This window comes from Leptodactylus fuscus, chromosome 8, assembly GCF_031893055.1.
Source record: "Leptodactylus fuscus isolate aLepFus1 chromosome 8, aLepFus1.hap2, whole genome shotgun sequence".
NCBI classification, from domain to species: Eukaryota; Metazoa; Chordata; class Amphibia; order Anura; family Leptodactylidae; genus Leptodactylus; species Leptodactylus fuscus.
The window spans coordinates 94,828,233-94,845,054 of NC_134272.1; the positions used below are offsets into that span (position 1 = coordinate 94,828,233).

General features: G+C 47.3%; 1 protein-coding gene across 1 annotated transcript in view; it reads left to right on the forward strand.

Annotated features, from left to right (window-relative positions):
* Positions 1-16,822, forward strand: part of GLI2 (GLI family zinc finger 2) — a 101,443-nt gene that overhangs the window by 15,501 nt on the left and 69,120 nt on the right. The window contains 1 exon segment of the mRNA XM_075284704.1: positions 4,062-4,211. Within this exon segment, the coding sequence (XP_075140805.1) occupies positions 4,091-4,211 (121 nt within the window). The 5' untranslated portion in view covers positions 4,062-4,090.

Here is a 16,822-nt window from a genome sequence, read left to right on the forward strand (position 1 = left end):
CATCACACAGGATAGGATTAGATACACGGCTCAGTATACTGTATCACACAGAATAGGATTAGATACAGCTCAGTATACAGTATCACACAGGATAGGATTAGATACACAGTACAGTATACAGTATCACACAGGATAGGATTAGATACACAGCTCAGTATACAGTATCACACAAGAGATTATTAGATACACAGCTCAGTATACAGTATCACACAGGATAGGATTAGATACAGCTCAGTATACAGTATCACACAGGATAGGATTAGATACACAGCTCAGTATACAGTATCACACAGGATAGGATTAGATACACGGCTCAGTATACTGTATCACACAGGATAGGATTAGATACAGCTCAGTATACAGTATCACACAGGATAGGATTAGATACAGCTCAGTATACAGTATCACACAGGATAGGATTAGATACACGGCTCAGTATACAGCATCACACAGGATAGGATTAGATACACGGCTCAGTATACAGTATCACACAGGATAGGATTAGATACACGGCTCAGTATACAGTATCACACAGGATAGGATTAGATACACGGCTCAGTATACAGTATCACACAGGATAGGATTAGATACAGCTCAGTATACAGTATCACACAGGATAGGATTAGATACACGGCTCAGTATACAGTATCACACAGGATAGGATTAGATACACGGCTCAGTATACAGTATCACACAGGATAGGATTAGATACACGGCTCAGTATACAGTATCACATAGGATAGGATTAGATACACGGCTCAGTATACAGCATCACACAGGATAGGATTAGATACACGGCTCAGTATACAGCATCACACAGGATAGGATTAGATACACGGCTCAGTATACAGTATCACACAGGATAGGATTAGATACACAGCTCAGTATACAGTGTCACACAGGATAGGATTAGATACACGGCTCAGTATACAGTATCACACAGGATAGGATTAGATACACGGCTCAGTATACAGTATCACACAGGATAGGATTAGATACAGCTCAGTATACAGTATCACACAGGATAGGATTAGATACACAGCTCAGTATACGGTATCACACAGGATAGGATTGGATACACAGCTCAGTATACGGTATCACACAGGATAGGATTAGATACACAGCTCAGTATACAGTATCACACAGGATAGGATTAGATACACAGATCAGTATACAGTATCACACAGGATAGGATTAGATACACAGCTCAGTATACAGTATCACACAGGATAGGATTAGATACACGGCTCAGCAGGCAGTATTGCACATGCTGGGATTAGATACAGCAGCCCTGTCCTCTGGTGTCCTTTGGCAGGATATTTGCCCTGGTATCTTTCAGTGGGGGGATTATTAGCAGATCTTGGGAGCAGAGGAGGATCTTGAGTGCGGACAGGCAGAGACTTGTGCGTTGCAGGAAGCCGGGCTCTGTTCCTGGCAGTGTCAGGAGTCTCGGGATCTTTCTGCTCCTCAGATGTTTGTATTATGTCTCGCTGTCTGTCGCTGTGTATTTGGTGCTGACATAGTCTGTGGCGCTCTACGGTGTGACATGTGCCAGGAGAGTAACTTTACCATAAGCGTCTGCTCACCTCGTGTGTCCTGTTCACACCACGCCAAGGTCAATGTGTTTGATGTATGTAACGTGTGAGCTCCTTGTGCATGGACTATGTGTAGCCGCAGGTCCCGTATACAGGCTGTATAGTCTGGGATGGATAGAAGAGGCGCAGTGTGATCAGAGGCTGACGCTGGGGTTTGGGGCCCCCCTGTAATCACAGACATATTTGTAATCTCAGTTATATAATGCGCTTTATTTAATAGTCCGGCTTCGCTGTGTCACATCTGAGATGCCGTCGCAGTGTGTGTCTAAAAATCAGAGGAGGAAAAAGTCCTGAACGGAGGATTCAGATTCCCAAAGACGGACACACAACGGAGAGCATTATAGTCTATGGGGTGTCCCGGTAACAGAGGCGTACTTGGCATCGCCGTAACCGTCAGCAAACGCAATATTACATGAGATCACTGAATGGCGCAAACGTTTATCTTATTTATAACCAATAACAGTCCAGGGTGTGAGAATATGTGGCGGGTACCGAGATCTGCCGTCCGCGAGTCGTTCTGTAATCTGCGCCATATTGGAAAGTGTGAACCAGGCCATAAATATAAGAATATGCAGTGTATGGCGCGTCTGTATGTGTGTATACATTATATATAGAGATGTACATGGATGTGTATGGTATTCTATATGATGTGTGTATACAGTGTATATAGGTATGTATGATGTATGTATACAGTGTATATAGGTATGTATGATGTGTGTATACAGTGTATATAGGTATGTATGATGTGTGTATACAGTGTATATAGGTATGTATGATGTGTGTATATATAGGTATGTATGATGTGTGTATACAGTGTATATAGGTATGTATGATGTGTGTATACAGTGTATATAGGTATGTATGATGTGTGTATACAGTGTATATAGGTATGTATGATGTGTGTATACAGTGTATATAGGTACGGTATGTATGATGTGTGTATACAGTGTATATAGGTATGTATGATGTGTGTATACAGTGTATATAGGTACGGTATGTATGATGTGTGTGTATATAGGTATTATGTGTGTGTATCTGGACACTGATACATCGTGTCTCTTCATTATTCTCGCTGTGTACACTCATTATAATCTGCTCATTAGTCACACAGATAACGATAATTAGCAGATTAGGAAACATTGAGCAATGTCTGAGCAAAGAAAGAAAGACGACCGGCTACGCCAGAGACAGGCGTGTGCTATACGTGTAGTATGTGTGTTACATATGTGTGGTATATTGTATATGCAGTACATACAGTAGATGTGGTGTATATCTGTGGTATATATGTGCCTATTGTGTGTTATGTGTATTATAGAGTATTTGTGTGTCTGTGTGTGTTGTATGTGAATATTGTGTGTACTGTGTGTTACATGTGTGTAATATGTAGCAATAAATCTCAGATAACTCCCATCATTGTCCTCTAATCAGCTCTATGGGGACAGGGCTGTGATTTTAGGTGAGGGCGGCCCCGTGTGTAAGTGCAGATATTGTACCGCGCTGTGTCAGTGCAGGTGCCATTGAAAGATCAATCAATCAATCAATCAATCAATATTGTAGAAGAATTTTGGCCGCACAATCCGCGAATCATTGCTGGACGCCGGACAGTCGCAGGCAGGACTTTTCTGGGGCAGACCCTATTACACCCTATGGGGTCCGCAGGTAACTGCTTTTTAAGTGAGTTTCCGCTTTTCAGGTCCCCAAGTGGATCCGAAGAACAGAAACCTGAACGCAGGTGAGAAGCAAGTGTCACAAATCCTCAGCTGTGAGAAGTCTGAGGTTAGGACAAGTTCTGTTCCCAGAGATCTTATTCCAGGAACTGATGACGGGCGACTGGACAAAGCCAAGAATGTTCTCACCCGTCCTCCCATACAGAGTGACCCCGTGTACCATCGGTGGTGATCACATGATGCTGGGGGTCACTGAGGGACGAGAGGAGGCTCGCCCCGGGTATATGGCACTTACATTACACATACAGAATGTTTAGGGACTTTGGGGAATGTTGTTGCCTTTGATTTCCAGGCATCTTGGCAGATCCCGGGGGCCGTGACCCCTCCATGTCCGCAGATACCTTGTGACAGCTGCAGCCCCCTCCTCCCCCGCAGTTATTCTCAGTCTCTTCCCCATAATGTGACAAAGTTGTGTCCTTTGCAGCTGCTTGTGGTGTGTTTGTAGACTTCTAAATACTTATGATGGATCTGGGGGCTTATAACCCCCCACTCCGGGGTCAGCCACAAAGTATCCAGGACCAGGAGGTCACGTCACAAACCGCGGGCCCAGTGATGAACACATTAGGGGGCGCCATATTGAGACATTGTGTCATTGGTCGGGGCCCTGGTTCCCCATAACATGTCACAATCGCAGTCATGTGACTTGCAGGTACTGAAGTCCTGGAATCGCCCCAACCTAAAGCCGGCGTCCCCATATTAGGTTCAGGTCCCTCCTAATACCAGACTTGTCTTGTTTCAGGCTCGGTCTGTGGAGTATGAGCGGCTGACATGGAGAACGCCGGCCCAGTGATCGCAGCGCACAAGAAAGAGGCAAAAACCTCCATTCTGGATGGGAACGGATTCTCAGATGTTGGGAAGAAATCCGCGGCTCTGAACACGACACCAGGAGGTACCGAGCGCGAATGACATGTCTGAACTCCGGGCAATGTATCAATGTCAAGATATCAATATCATAGGTGGTTCTGGGAAAGCTGGGTGACCCCAATATGGCGCCCATAAAGCTCTCATAGAGGTTGTCACTCAGCTCTTCGGGATTCTAAGAAAAGCCCCAGGACCTGCGTATTGTTTGGCACCCAGCTTTCCCAGGAACAGATATACTGAGGACAATGTTATGGCTTCTATTCACTTGGGATGGTGATGATGATGACTGTACCCCCATTGTATCACACATGACCGGCTTGGATACAGCAGCTCAGTATAAATCACACAGGATAGGATTAGATACAGCTCAGTATACAGTGTAACACAGGATAGGATTAGATACAGCTCCGTATACAGTATCACACAGGATAGGATTAGATACAGCTCAGTATACAGTATCACACAGGATAGGATTAGATACACAGCTCAGTATACTGTATCACACAGGATAGGATTAGATACACAGCTCAGTATACTGTATCACACAGGATAGGATTAGATACACAGCTCAGTATACAGTATCACACAGGATAGGATTAGATACACAGCTCAGTATACAGTATCACACAGGATAGGATTAGATACAGCTCAGTATACAGTATCACACAGGATAGGATTAGATACACAGCTCAGTATACAGTATCACACAGGATAGGATTAGATACACAGCTCAGTATACAGTATCACACAGGATAGGATTAGATACAGCTCAGTATACAGTATCACACAGGATAGGATTAGATACACGGCTCAGTATACAGTATCACACAGGATAGGATTAGATACACGGCTCAGTATACAGTATCACACAGGATAGGATTAGATACACGGCTCAGTATACAGTATCACACAGGATAGGATTAGATACAGCTCAGTATACAGTATCACACAGGATAGGATTAGATACACAGCTCAGTATACAGTATCACACAGGATAGGATTAGATACACCGCTCAGTATACAGTATCACACAGGATAGGATTAGATACACAGCTCAGTATACAGTGTAACACAGGATAGGATTAGATACACAGCTCAGTATACAGTATCACACAGGATAGGATTAGATACACAGCTCAGTATACAGTGTAACACAGGATAGGATTAGATACAGCTCAGTATACAGTATCACACAGGATAGGATTAGATACACCGCTCAGTATACAGTATCACACAGGATAGGATTAGATACACAGCTCAGTATACAGTATCACACAGGATAGGATTAGATACACAGCTCAGTATACAGTATCACACAGGATAGGATTAGATACACAGCTCAGTATACAGTATCACACAGGATAGGATTAGATACACAGCTCAGTATACAGTATCACACGGGATAGGATTAGATACAGCTCAGTATACAGTATCACACAGGATAGGATTAGATACACAGCTCAGTATACAGTATCACACAGGATAGGATTAGATACACGGCTCAGTATACAGTATCACACAGGACAGGATTAGATACACGGCTCAGTATACAGTATCACACAGGATAGGATTAGATACACGGCTCAGTATACAGTATCACACAGGATAGGATTAGATACAGCTCAGCAGACATGACTCACGCACATACGTGTAGTCCGCCACACGGCTGCAGATTTCCAGTGTTTGGTCCATTGGGTGCCTTAGATTTTTGGGCTCTCTATGGGATTCCTGACTCGGAGATGTTGGATTATTAGCATTTTATGACCTCCTTGTAGTGCCCCCCCCCCCCCCCCCCCATGGGGTCTCACTTGTATCTGAATGGACCAGTTGTTCCTTCTGTTGAACTCCTGACTTGGGGATTTGTCAGGTTTCAGGGGCGCTCAGCGTTTTATTAGGGGCTGCCTATTGAGCCTGCTGGCCTTGTCTGGGGGGGGGGAGCCTTTGAAGCCAGCAGGGGGGCGCTCCTGGGTCAGTCATTCCTCTTCTGGCAGATGCTGAGGTGCGATAATACACAGGCTGTTAACGCTGCCCCTCCCCCTCTCCTTATCTCCCAGTAGCCTTCTGATCTTACTGGAGATTCCACCAGTGGGATGACAAAAGGTCCAGTGGATGAAATGTCTCTGATCTGCATGGAAAATTCTAGGCCCTGGGGGGAGGGGCAGATATTGGACAGATACTAAGTAAGGCTGTGGTCAAACTAGTGCTGGGAGACCCTTCCCCAATCCGCGTACAATATTCAGAAACCCCGGGGACCCTACTACAGTGTATGGGGTCCGGATAACGGCTTTGTAAGTGAATAGAGTTTCCTTTTATGGGTACCAAAGTAGACTTGTGTTTAGTTAAGTGTACACTGATGTGCAAGTCCCAGAACACCGGGCTGACCACAGGGGTGCGAAGTGACCTCATGGCCGGATGAGCTGATGGCGACAATTGTATCCAGTGAACTCCTGGCTGATACATTGTAACAAACCTAGAACAGAGGAGAGGCCGCTGATGATGATATGTCTAGCTCACAGGATTGTTCAGACTGATACATTGTAACAAACTATCAGGACAGGAGAGAGGTTTGTGCTGCATGTTCTTAGCTCACAGACGATTGTCCAGGCTGATACATTGTAACAGACACGATGCACATCTGATCCTGACCCGTCCTCCATCTTGATGGTCGTCTTTATACAGGTTCCATGCAGGAGCTTCCGTTGCATTCTGGCGTCTGTGACATGCGGCGCCTCCTCTGATATTGCGCTATCGCTCTCACTAGATTCTTCTGTCGTCAGTAACTTGTGAACTAAGTGACAGATTTGGCTTCTTGCATTATATATGGCGGCTCCCGCCTGGAACAGAAGCCCCAGGAAGCCCCAGTGTGGTCCCAGCGAGCTGCCGTCTCCCAGTAACAGGCCTCGTGCCCGCCGCAGACGCTCTCATCTCCTGTCGGATGAAGGATGAAAGCTGAGACGTTACGGTAAGGAGCTCGGGCGCAGAACTTACAGCGACAGCGTTTGAAGACTGAGCCGTGAGATGATGAAAGAGACGTCTAATCAGTCCTAAAAAGCCTTAACGGATCCTAATAAATAAGTCACGGTGACCAGCGCGAGGACATGGGGGGGGGGGGAGGGGACAGATCCAACTTTACTGCAATTAGGCTTCATGGTAATGATGGGCTCAGGGTGAAATACATGCAAAATAATTGGGATGGAAGAAGCGGCGGCTTCAGGAGGTTCTGCTGGGACTTCTAGTGCTGCAGACTGAAATCAGGAAGGATAGCAAAGGGTTACCAGGAAATCATATCATTGGATCTATAGGACTTATTAAAGGGGTTCCCCGGGGTCACATGACCAGAACCAACACCCGGCTGAGCCGCGCCACTTTCTCCCTCCTCTCCCATCTATGTTATGGGGCTTCATGTAAATGACATTGTACATGAACAACTTACGGCGCACGACCAAAGCTCGCCACGTGTCCCGGCGACTCCTTCACTTGTGTTAATCACTGCCGACAATGTCGCAAAAAAGTTGAGCTTTGGTAATTTTTTTGCAACTCGGGGTTGCAGTGCAACATGAGTGATGGAGTTGTACGGAAACCTGGCGATTCTTAGTCATATGACGGAAGTCGCAGCCGGTCGCCTTGTGGCCATAGCCGAAATCTGTTAGAAAGTCAAAGAACCAAAGACCCCCGACTGATACATTGTAACAAAGTATCTGGACAGGAGACTTTGTGCAACAGATGTCTTCACCCCTAAGAGCATTGTCTATCAGGATTCATTGAAGCAGACCCTCAGCTCTGGAAAGTATTAGGTTACAATGAGTTGGATGTAGATGAGAAAGTTCCATTCACTGCCGGCAAACAGAGATCTTAAAACCGAAGAAGAAAACGAAGAAGAATTGCTACAGAAAGTCTATGGAAAGTTCCTGCACCTTTTATGACCTGGGTCTCGTTACAATGTGTCAGTCCATCTGACGCCATCGCTACATTGTCTCGCTGCCGGATTTACTTAAGTGGTCATTGAGTTAGGACAGTGACCGACCCCCCACCTGGCCATATCAGAGCGTTGTTCAGCCTGGACAGAGAAGGGTTAACAGCGCCGATCCGGGCCCGGATTTACGGTCACCACGGGAAAATCTGAGCGTTTAATCTCTCCGCAGTTTTCTGCTCTCCAAATTCTGTCACTTCTGATTTCTTGAAGACGCGGCAGAGTAACGGCCTGGTGCGTAGCCGGGTGCGCCTGTTTAATGGCGGCTATATTCAGATTGTTATCACGTTCGTCATGTGTAAGTGGCTTCCTCGGGGCGAGCGCCATTAACGCCGCCCTTTATTTTACTCGCTTGTCTGCCGTTATTTATTTTGCGCACTTTCCTGGTCTTTCGGAGAACACGACTAATGCAGATTCTTAATGTGTTATTTACACACAAAATAACCTATTTACAACCGTGAGGACGGCGCAGGGCGCGCTGCGCTCACCGCCACGCGCTCTATCTCCCTGAATAATCTGGGTCGCTAATAGAACCATTTATCATGGGAGCGGCAATTTATTTCACTCCTGAGGTGTCGGCGTCGCTGATCAATGGGGTGCGCTGCACAAGTTACTAACTTGAATCCCGGAACTTCTGGGGCTCATTAGAGGTCGGTAACGGACTGGACAAACCACCGTATGCAAATGATTTACGCAAAAGTCAGGTATAGTCACCTCTCATGGCATCTATATACTGCTAGTCACATCTTCTTCTAGGAAAGCTGGATGACAACCATTATATTTAACATTACAGTGTTTATCACCCAGCTTTCCTAGTGCCCCAAATAGCAGATCCGCCTATTAGGGTTGTAGTATTGGAGAAGATGATCTATCTGCACCATTAGTTCTACAGGATTCTAGGAAAGCTGGGTAACTGCTCTACCACCATGTGAGCTCCAGTGGCAGCCGGATCGGTCTCACTACAATGTTACATTATTGGATTTTTCTACCTGTAAATTGATACATTTGGCATTTTAGACTCTAGCAAAGCTGGGTAAGAACTATCCTGAGAATGGTCAGATTTGGTTTTCAGGACTCTAGGAAAGCTGGGTGACAGAACTGATATAAGATAGATATTAGGACTGGATGTTCGGGGTGAGGCAATAGTTATTGGAGTTTATGTTTTACCATAACCCGAGTATTGGTCGTTCCATGGAGGCGACTCTGCACCTGGAGATGAAATCCACACGGAAGATCTGCGGCATTAACGCAATGTATGAACTTACCCTAATGAGGAAATGGGAATAAAAGAAATCTGAGAAATATTCAGTTATTTTTCTGTCACTACAGATAACTCGCCGGACTCTTCTCCATCTCCCGGAGTCCCCATAGGCCACCATGTTGTGGTTCAGTAGCCGCGAGCGCCCGGTCATTAGCCGCAGAAGTCAATGATCCTTTAATCTCCTTGTGGATAAAATGGCTTTTTCATTGCTCACATCTCGGGGGCTTTGGCAGATCTAGAAATCTCTGCAGCTTTTCATGGAGAATTATCCTGTTAATCCACTTCCTTAAGAGGTGGCGACTGGAGGCGAGAGTCTGACTGCGACGGGTGTTACTGTACCGGGAACTAGCGCCAAAATCCTCGAAGAATAGGGAGGAGAAAACAAGCTTAATAGTGAGAAAGACGTGTGCAGGGGCGAGGCCAAAAGATATCACTTACCATAGTCAGACGCTTATCACTAATCATAGTCAGACGCTTATCACACATTTATCACTTATCAGAACCAGGTTCTTATCACTTGCCATGGTTAGATTTCTATCAGACACTTATCACAGTCAGGCATTGATCACGATCAGATTCTTATCACGTATCACCTATTATGACTCATTATTACTCCACATATAATGGCGGTTACATTGTAGCAGTAATAGGATCAGTCATGAGCAACTTCATTTCAATTTCTTGAGCGTTCTTTCCTGATTTTTGCTTGCTGTCATTGAATCTAGACATTATCCTACTATTCAGGCCTTCACACAGAGTTTACGCTATAGCTAACTGCTATAACACACAATCCCATAGACTTCAATGTGTGCTGGTTTTACGCACACTACACATTGAAATCAATGGGTTTAAAAGCCTCTCATTCATTTCAATGTGTAGCGCACGTAAAACCGGTACACATTGAAATCAATGGGATTGTGTGTTATAGCAGTCACTTTGACGCGTGTTTCCGCGGAGCGTAAACTCTGTGTGAAGACTCCCTTACAATCCCTGAGCCATGAGAATCCCATTTACTTGTTCCCCCATTTATTGCTGTCTCTTTATATCCCTCCGCCCTAGGCCCCTGCCTCATGTGTGTCCTGCAGTCCAGGGGTCAGTAAATCTGGGTATCGCCCCCATGTGTATCGCTACGTCCTGGGATCTCTCCGCACACCAGACTCTTACTCCACATTATTACTCTAGAAATTCAGTGAATTTATTTGCAGCTTCTGCAAGGCCAGCAATGTTCTCTCTCAAAACCCAGGAGAACCTCAACAAACCAGATCCTGAAGGAGGCAACAACCTCAAAGTAATAGGTTACATGAACCGCAGGTCTGAGCTGCGTCCAGAAAGTCTGAGAGCAGGGAGCGGAAATATACGCCGAGTGACCACCAGCCTGAGCGGGAACCTCCGGACCTCCAGCTCTGTGGGGGGAGGGGGCTCAGGACCTTCTGTGTTCAGTGGTCTCTCACTCGTGGGTCCTGTACCTGTGACCCAACTACAACCTCTAGCGTGTGCCTGATAGGAGTTGTCCTTACAATGTACCTAGAGAGCGTAGACAGTCTGGAGACCACCGGTGTAAGGACATGGAGGGTCTCCGGTGTAAGGACGTGGAGGGTCTCAGGTGTAAGGAGGTGGAGGGTCCCTGGTGTAAGGACACGGAAGGTCTCAGGTGTCAGGACACGGAGGGTCTCTGGTGTAAGGACGTGGAGGGTCTCTGGTGTAAGGAGGTGGAGGGTCTCTGGTGTAAGGAGGTGGAGGGTCTCCGGTGTAAGGACACGGAAAGTCTCAGGTGTCAGGACACGGAGGGTCTCTGGTGTAAGGAGGTGGAGGGTCTCTGGTGTAAGGAGGTGGAGGGTCTCTGGTGTAAGGTGGTGGAGGGTCTCTGGTGTAAGGAGGTGGAGGGTCCCTGGTGTAAGGACACGGAAGGTCTCAGGTGTCAGGACACGGAGGGTCTCTGGTGTAAGGACGTGGAGGGTCTCAGGTGTAAGGAGGTGGAGGGTCTCTGGTGTAAGGAGGTGGAGGGTCTCTGGTGTAAGGACGTGGAGGGTCCCCGGTGTAAGGACGTGGAGGGTCCCCGGTGTAAGGACGTGGAGGGTCCCCGGTGTAAGGACGTGGAGGGTCCCCGGTGTAAGGAGGTGGAGGGTCTCTGGTGTAAGGAGGTGGAGGGTCTCTGGTGTAAGGTGGTGGAGGGTCCCTGGTGTAAGGACGTGGAGGGTCTCTGGTGTAAGGAGGTGGAGGGTCTCCGGTGTAAGGACACGGAAGGTCTCAGGTGTCAGGACACGGAGGGTCTCTGGTGTAAGGAGGTGGAGGGTCTCTGGTGTAAGGAGGTGGAGGGTCTCTGGTGTAAGGTGGTGGAGGGTCCCTGGTGTAAGGACGTGGAGGGTCTCTGGTGTAAGGACACGGAGGGTCTCTGGTGTAAGGAGGTGGAGGGTCCCTGGTGTAAGGAGGTGGAGGGTCCCTGGTGTAAGGAGGTGGAGGGTCCCTGGTGTAAGGACGTGGAGGGTCCCTGGTGTAAGGACGTGGAGGGTCTCAGGTGTAAGGAGGTGGAGGGTCTCTGGTGTAAGGACGTGGAGGGTCTCTGGTGTAAGGAGGTGGAGGGTCCCTGGTGTAAGGAGGTGGAGGGTCTCTGGTGTAAGGACACGGAAGGTCTCAGGTGTCAGGACACGGAGGGTCTCTGGTGTAAGGAGGTGGAGGGTCTCTGGTGTAAGGACGTGGAGGGTCTCTGGTGTAAGGACGTGGAGGGTCCCTGGTGTAAGGACGTGGAGGGTCTCAGGTGTAAGGAGGTGGAGGGTCTCTGGTGTAAGGACACGGAGGGTCCCTGGTGTAAGGACACGGAAGGTCTCAGGTGTCAGGACACGGAGGGTCTCTGGTGTAAGGACGTGGAGGGTCCCCGGTGTAAGGACGTGGAGGGTCTCAGGTGTAAGGAGGTGGAGGGTCTCTGGTGTAAGGAGGTGGAGGGTCTCTGGTGTAAGGACGTGGAGGGTCCCCGGTGTAAGGACGTGGAGGGTCCCCGGTGTAAGGAGGTGGAGGGTCCCCGGTGTAAGGAGGTGGAGGGTCCCCGGTGTAAGGAGGTGGAGGGTCTCTGGTGTAAGGTGGTGGAGGGTCCCTGGTGTAAGGACGTGGAGGGTCTCTGGTGTAAGGAGGTGGAGGGTCTCCGGTGTAAGGACACGGAAGGTCTCAGGTGTCAGGACACGGAGGGTCTCTGGTGTAAGGAGGTGGAGGGTCTCTGGTGTAAGGAGGTGGAGGGTCTCTGGTGTAAGGTGGTGGAGGGTCCCTGGTGTAAGGACGTGGAGGGTCTCTGGTGTAAGGACACGGAAGGTCTCAGGTGTCAGGACACGGAGGGTCTCTGGTGTAAGGAGGTGGAGGGTCCCTGGTGTAAGGAGGTGGAGGGTCCCTGGTGTAAGGAGGTGGAGGGTCCCTGGTGTAAGGACGTGGAGGGTCCCTGGTGTAAGGACGTGGAGGGTCTCAGGTGTAAGGAGGTGGAGGGTCTCTGGTGTAAGGAGGTGGAGGGTCTCTGGTGTAAGGACACGGAAGGTCTCAGGTGTCAGGACACGGAGGGTCTCTGGTGTAAGGACGTGGAGGGTCCCTGGTGTAAGGAGGTGGAGGGTCTCCGGTGTAAGGACGTGGAGGGTCTCTGGTGTAAGGAGGTGGAGGGTCTCCGGTGTAAGGACGTGGAGGGTCCCTGGTGTAAGGAGGTGGAGGGTCCCTGGTGTAAGGAGGTGGAGGGTCCCTGGTGTAAAGACGTGGAGGGTCTCAGGTGTAAGGAGGTGGAGGGTCTCTGGTGTAAGGACACGGAGGGTCCCTGGTGTAAGGAGGTGGAGGGTCCCTGGTGTAAGGACACGGAGGGTCCCTGGTGTAAGGAGGTGGAGGGTCCCTGGTGTAAGGAGGTGGAGGGTCTCTGGTGTAAGGAGGTGGAGGGTCTCTGGTGTAAGGAGGTGGAGGGTCTCTGGTGTAAGGACACGGAGGGTCCCTGGTGTAAGGAGGTGGAGGGTCCCTGGTGTAAGGAGGTGGAGGGTCTCTGGTGTAAGGAGGTGGAGGGTCTCTGGTGTAAGGACACGGAGGGTCCCTGGTGTAAGGAGGTGGAGGGTCTCTGGTGTAAGGACACGGAGGGTCCCTGGTGTAAGGAGGTGGAGGGTCTCTGGTGTAAGGACACGGAAGGTCTCAGGTGTCAGGACACGGAGGGTCCCTGGTGTAAGGAGGTGGAGGGTCTCTGGTGTAAGGACGTGGAGGGTCTCTGGTGTAAGGAGGTGGAGGGTCCCTGGTGTAAGGAGGTGGAGGGTCCCTGGTGTAAGGAGGTGGAGGGTCTCTGGTGTAAGGACGTGGAGGGTCCCTGGTGTAAGGAGGTGGAGGGTTCCTGGTGTAAGGAGGTGGAGGGTCTCTGGTGTAAGGAGGTAGAGGGTCTCTGGTGTAAGGACACGGAGGGTCCCTGGTGTAAGGAGGTGGAGGGTCCCTGGTGTAAGGAGGTGGAGGGTCTCTGGTGTAAGGACACGGAGGGTCCCTGGTGTAAGGAGGTGGAGGGTCCCTGGTGTAAGGAGGTGGAGGGTCTCTGGTGTAAGGACACGGAGGGTCCCTGGTGTAAGGAGGTGGAGGGTCCCTGGTGTAAGGACGTGGAGGGTCCCTGGTGTAAGGACGTGGAGGGTCTCAGAGTTTCTTACCTGGGTTGGGTTTGACTTTTGCTATTTGAAGTCCCAGCAGCCGCTTATCTCCATCACTACTGAAGTCCCAGCAGCCGCTTATCTCCATCACTACTGAAGTCCCAGCAGCCGCTGATCCCCCATATTGTAATATAAGACGCCTTGGGCTGAGCTGGATGTACATTTGGCTTTGCTGATTTTTCCAGTAAGACGCTGGACGCTGTGGCAGATCTTGCTGGACTCTGTGATGTCCTCTGGGGCCGCTGGATCTGTCATAGAGTTGTGGCTTCCATTAATAACAAAACCACAGCGCTGATGTGAGAAGATGGGAGTGGGCCGGGGGTCGTCCATACTCGCGCCCTCCACCAGTCCTATACACAGATCATAGAAGAGCGGCCTCAGGGGGGATGATTGACCCCAAACACCAAAAAAGGGGACTAACACCCAAAATATTATAAAAATACAAAAGTTATTATACGAGAAGCAACAACAGAACAAACCAAAACAACACAAAAAACACCTGTATGTATGTATGTATGTGTATATCTCTCTCTCTCTCTCTCTCTCTCTATACATATATATATATATATATATATATATATATATATATATATATATATATATATATATATATGAGTATATAGTCAGCCTGGTCTACATGTAACATGTGACGTGGACGCGACAACACGGGAAAAGAAACACACATGGGACCTGTTATAGCAAAGGCAGAAAATACTAAATATTCATTCTATAGAAATGTAAATATTCAGGTGAGAAAATACTTGGAAATATTCCCAAATGAAATCTATCATCTGAAAGGAACAGAAGATAATAATAATATAATAATAATAATAATAATAATAATAATGATAATAATAATAATTAATCACAATAGAATACTACTACTAATAATAAATAATAATAGAACAATAATATAATAACAATAATAATACATAATAATAATACTACATATCACACCAAATCCTACCCCAATATTCAGTGAATGGGCAGATCCGTAGCCCCGTACCCGCAGACCCTCCAGAGAAGTCACAGCCACCCCCTCACTCGCTTTTCGCCATCACTGGCTGTGATATTTCTGATTTGTTATTATTCATGTATACATTTAGCATATATATAATATTTGGGGGCTTTGGCCCCTGTTTTGGTGTTTGAGGTATAACGCTGTGTATTTGCCATGTTACAGATACAGCATCCAGGTACTTGTAGGATATTGGGATTATTACGTCTCACTTGTCATGGTCACATTCTCATCATCTATCACAATCAGGCACATTCACTTATCATATATAGAGACTGCAGTAATAATAATAATAATGAGATTCTTATCAGTGATCACAGTCAGACACTTCTCATGGTCGGACTATTTTCACTTCTGATCAGACACGTCACATATCACAGTTACATTATTGTCCCTTATCGCAGTCAGACACTTCTCATGTATCAGGATTAGATACTTTCACAATTAGATTCTAATCACTTATCACAATCAGACATCTATTACTTACAGTCCTATGAAAAAGTTTGGGCACCCCTATTAATCTTAATCATTTTTAGTTCTAAATATTTTGGTGTTTGCAGCAGCCATTTCAGTTTGATATATCTAATAACTGATGGACACAGTAATATTTCAGGATTGAAATGAGGTTTATTGTACTAACAGAAAATGCGCAATATGCATTAAACCAAAATTTGACCGGTGTAAAAGTATGGGCACCCTTATCATTTTATTGATTTGAATACTCCTAACTACTTTTTACTGACTTACTGAAGCACAAAATTGGTTTTGTAACCTCAGTGAGCTTTGAACTTCATAGCCAGATCTATCCAATCATGAGAAAAGATATTTAAGGTGGCCAATTGCAAGTTGTTCTACTATTTGAATCTCCTCTGAAGAGCGGCATCATGGGCTACTCAAAACAACTCTCAAATGATCTGAAAACAAAGATTGTTCAACATAGTTGTTCAGGGGAAGGATACAAAAAGTTGTCTCAGAGATTTAACCTGTCAGTTTCCACTGTGAGGAACATAGTAAGGAAATGGAAGACCACAGGGACAGTTCTTGTTAAGCCCAGAAGTGGCAGGCCAAGAAAAATATCAGAAAGGCAGAGAAGAAGAATGGTGAGAAGAGTCAAGGACAATCCACAGACCACCTCCAAAGAGCTGCAGCATCATCTTGCTGCAGATGTTGTCACTGTGCATCGGTAACAATACAGCGCACTTTGCACAAATAGAAGCTGTATGGGAGAGTGATGAGAAAGAAGCCGTTTCTGCACGTACGCCACAAATAGAGTTGCCTGAGGTATGAAAAAGCACATTTGGACAAGGCAGCTTCATTTTGGAAACAAAAATTGAGTTGTTTGGTTATAAAAAAAGGCGTTATGCATGGCGTCCAAAAAGAAACAGCATTCCAAGAAAAACACTTGCTACCCACTGTAAAATTTGGTGGAGGTTCCATCATGCTTTGGGGCTGTGTGACCAATGCCGGCATCGGGAATCTTGTTAAAGTTGAGGGTCGCATGGATTCCACTCAGTATCAGCAGATTCTTGAGAATAATGTTCAAGAATCAGTGACGAAGTTGAAGTTACGCCGGGGATGGATATTTCAGCAAGACAATGATCCAAAACACCGCTCCAAATCCTCAGGCATTCATGCAGAGGAACAATTACAATGTTCTGGAATGGCCATCCCAGTCCCCAGACCTGAATATCATTGAACATCTGTGGGATGATTTGAAGCGGGCTGTCCATGCTCGGCGACCATCTAACTTAAC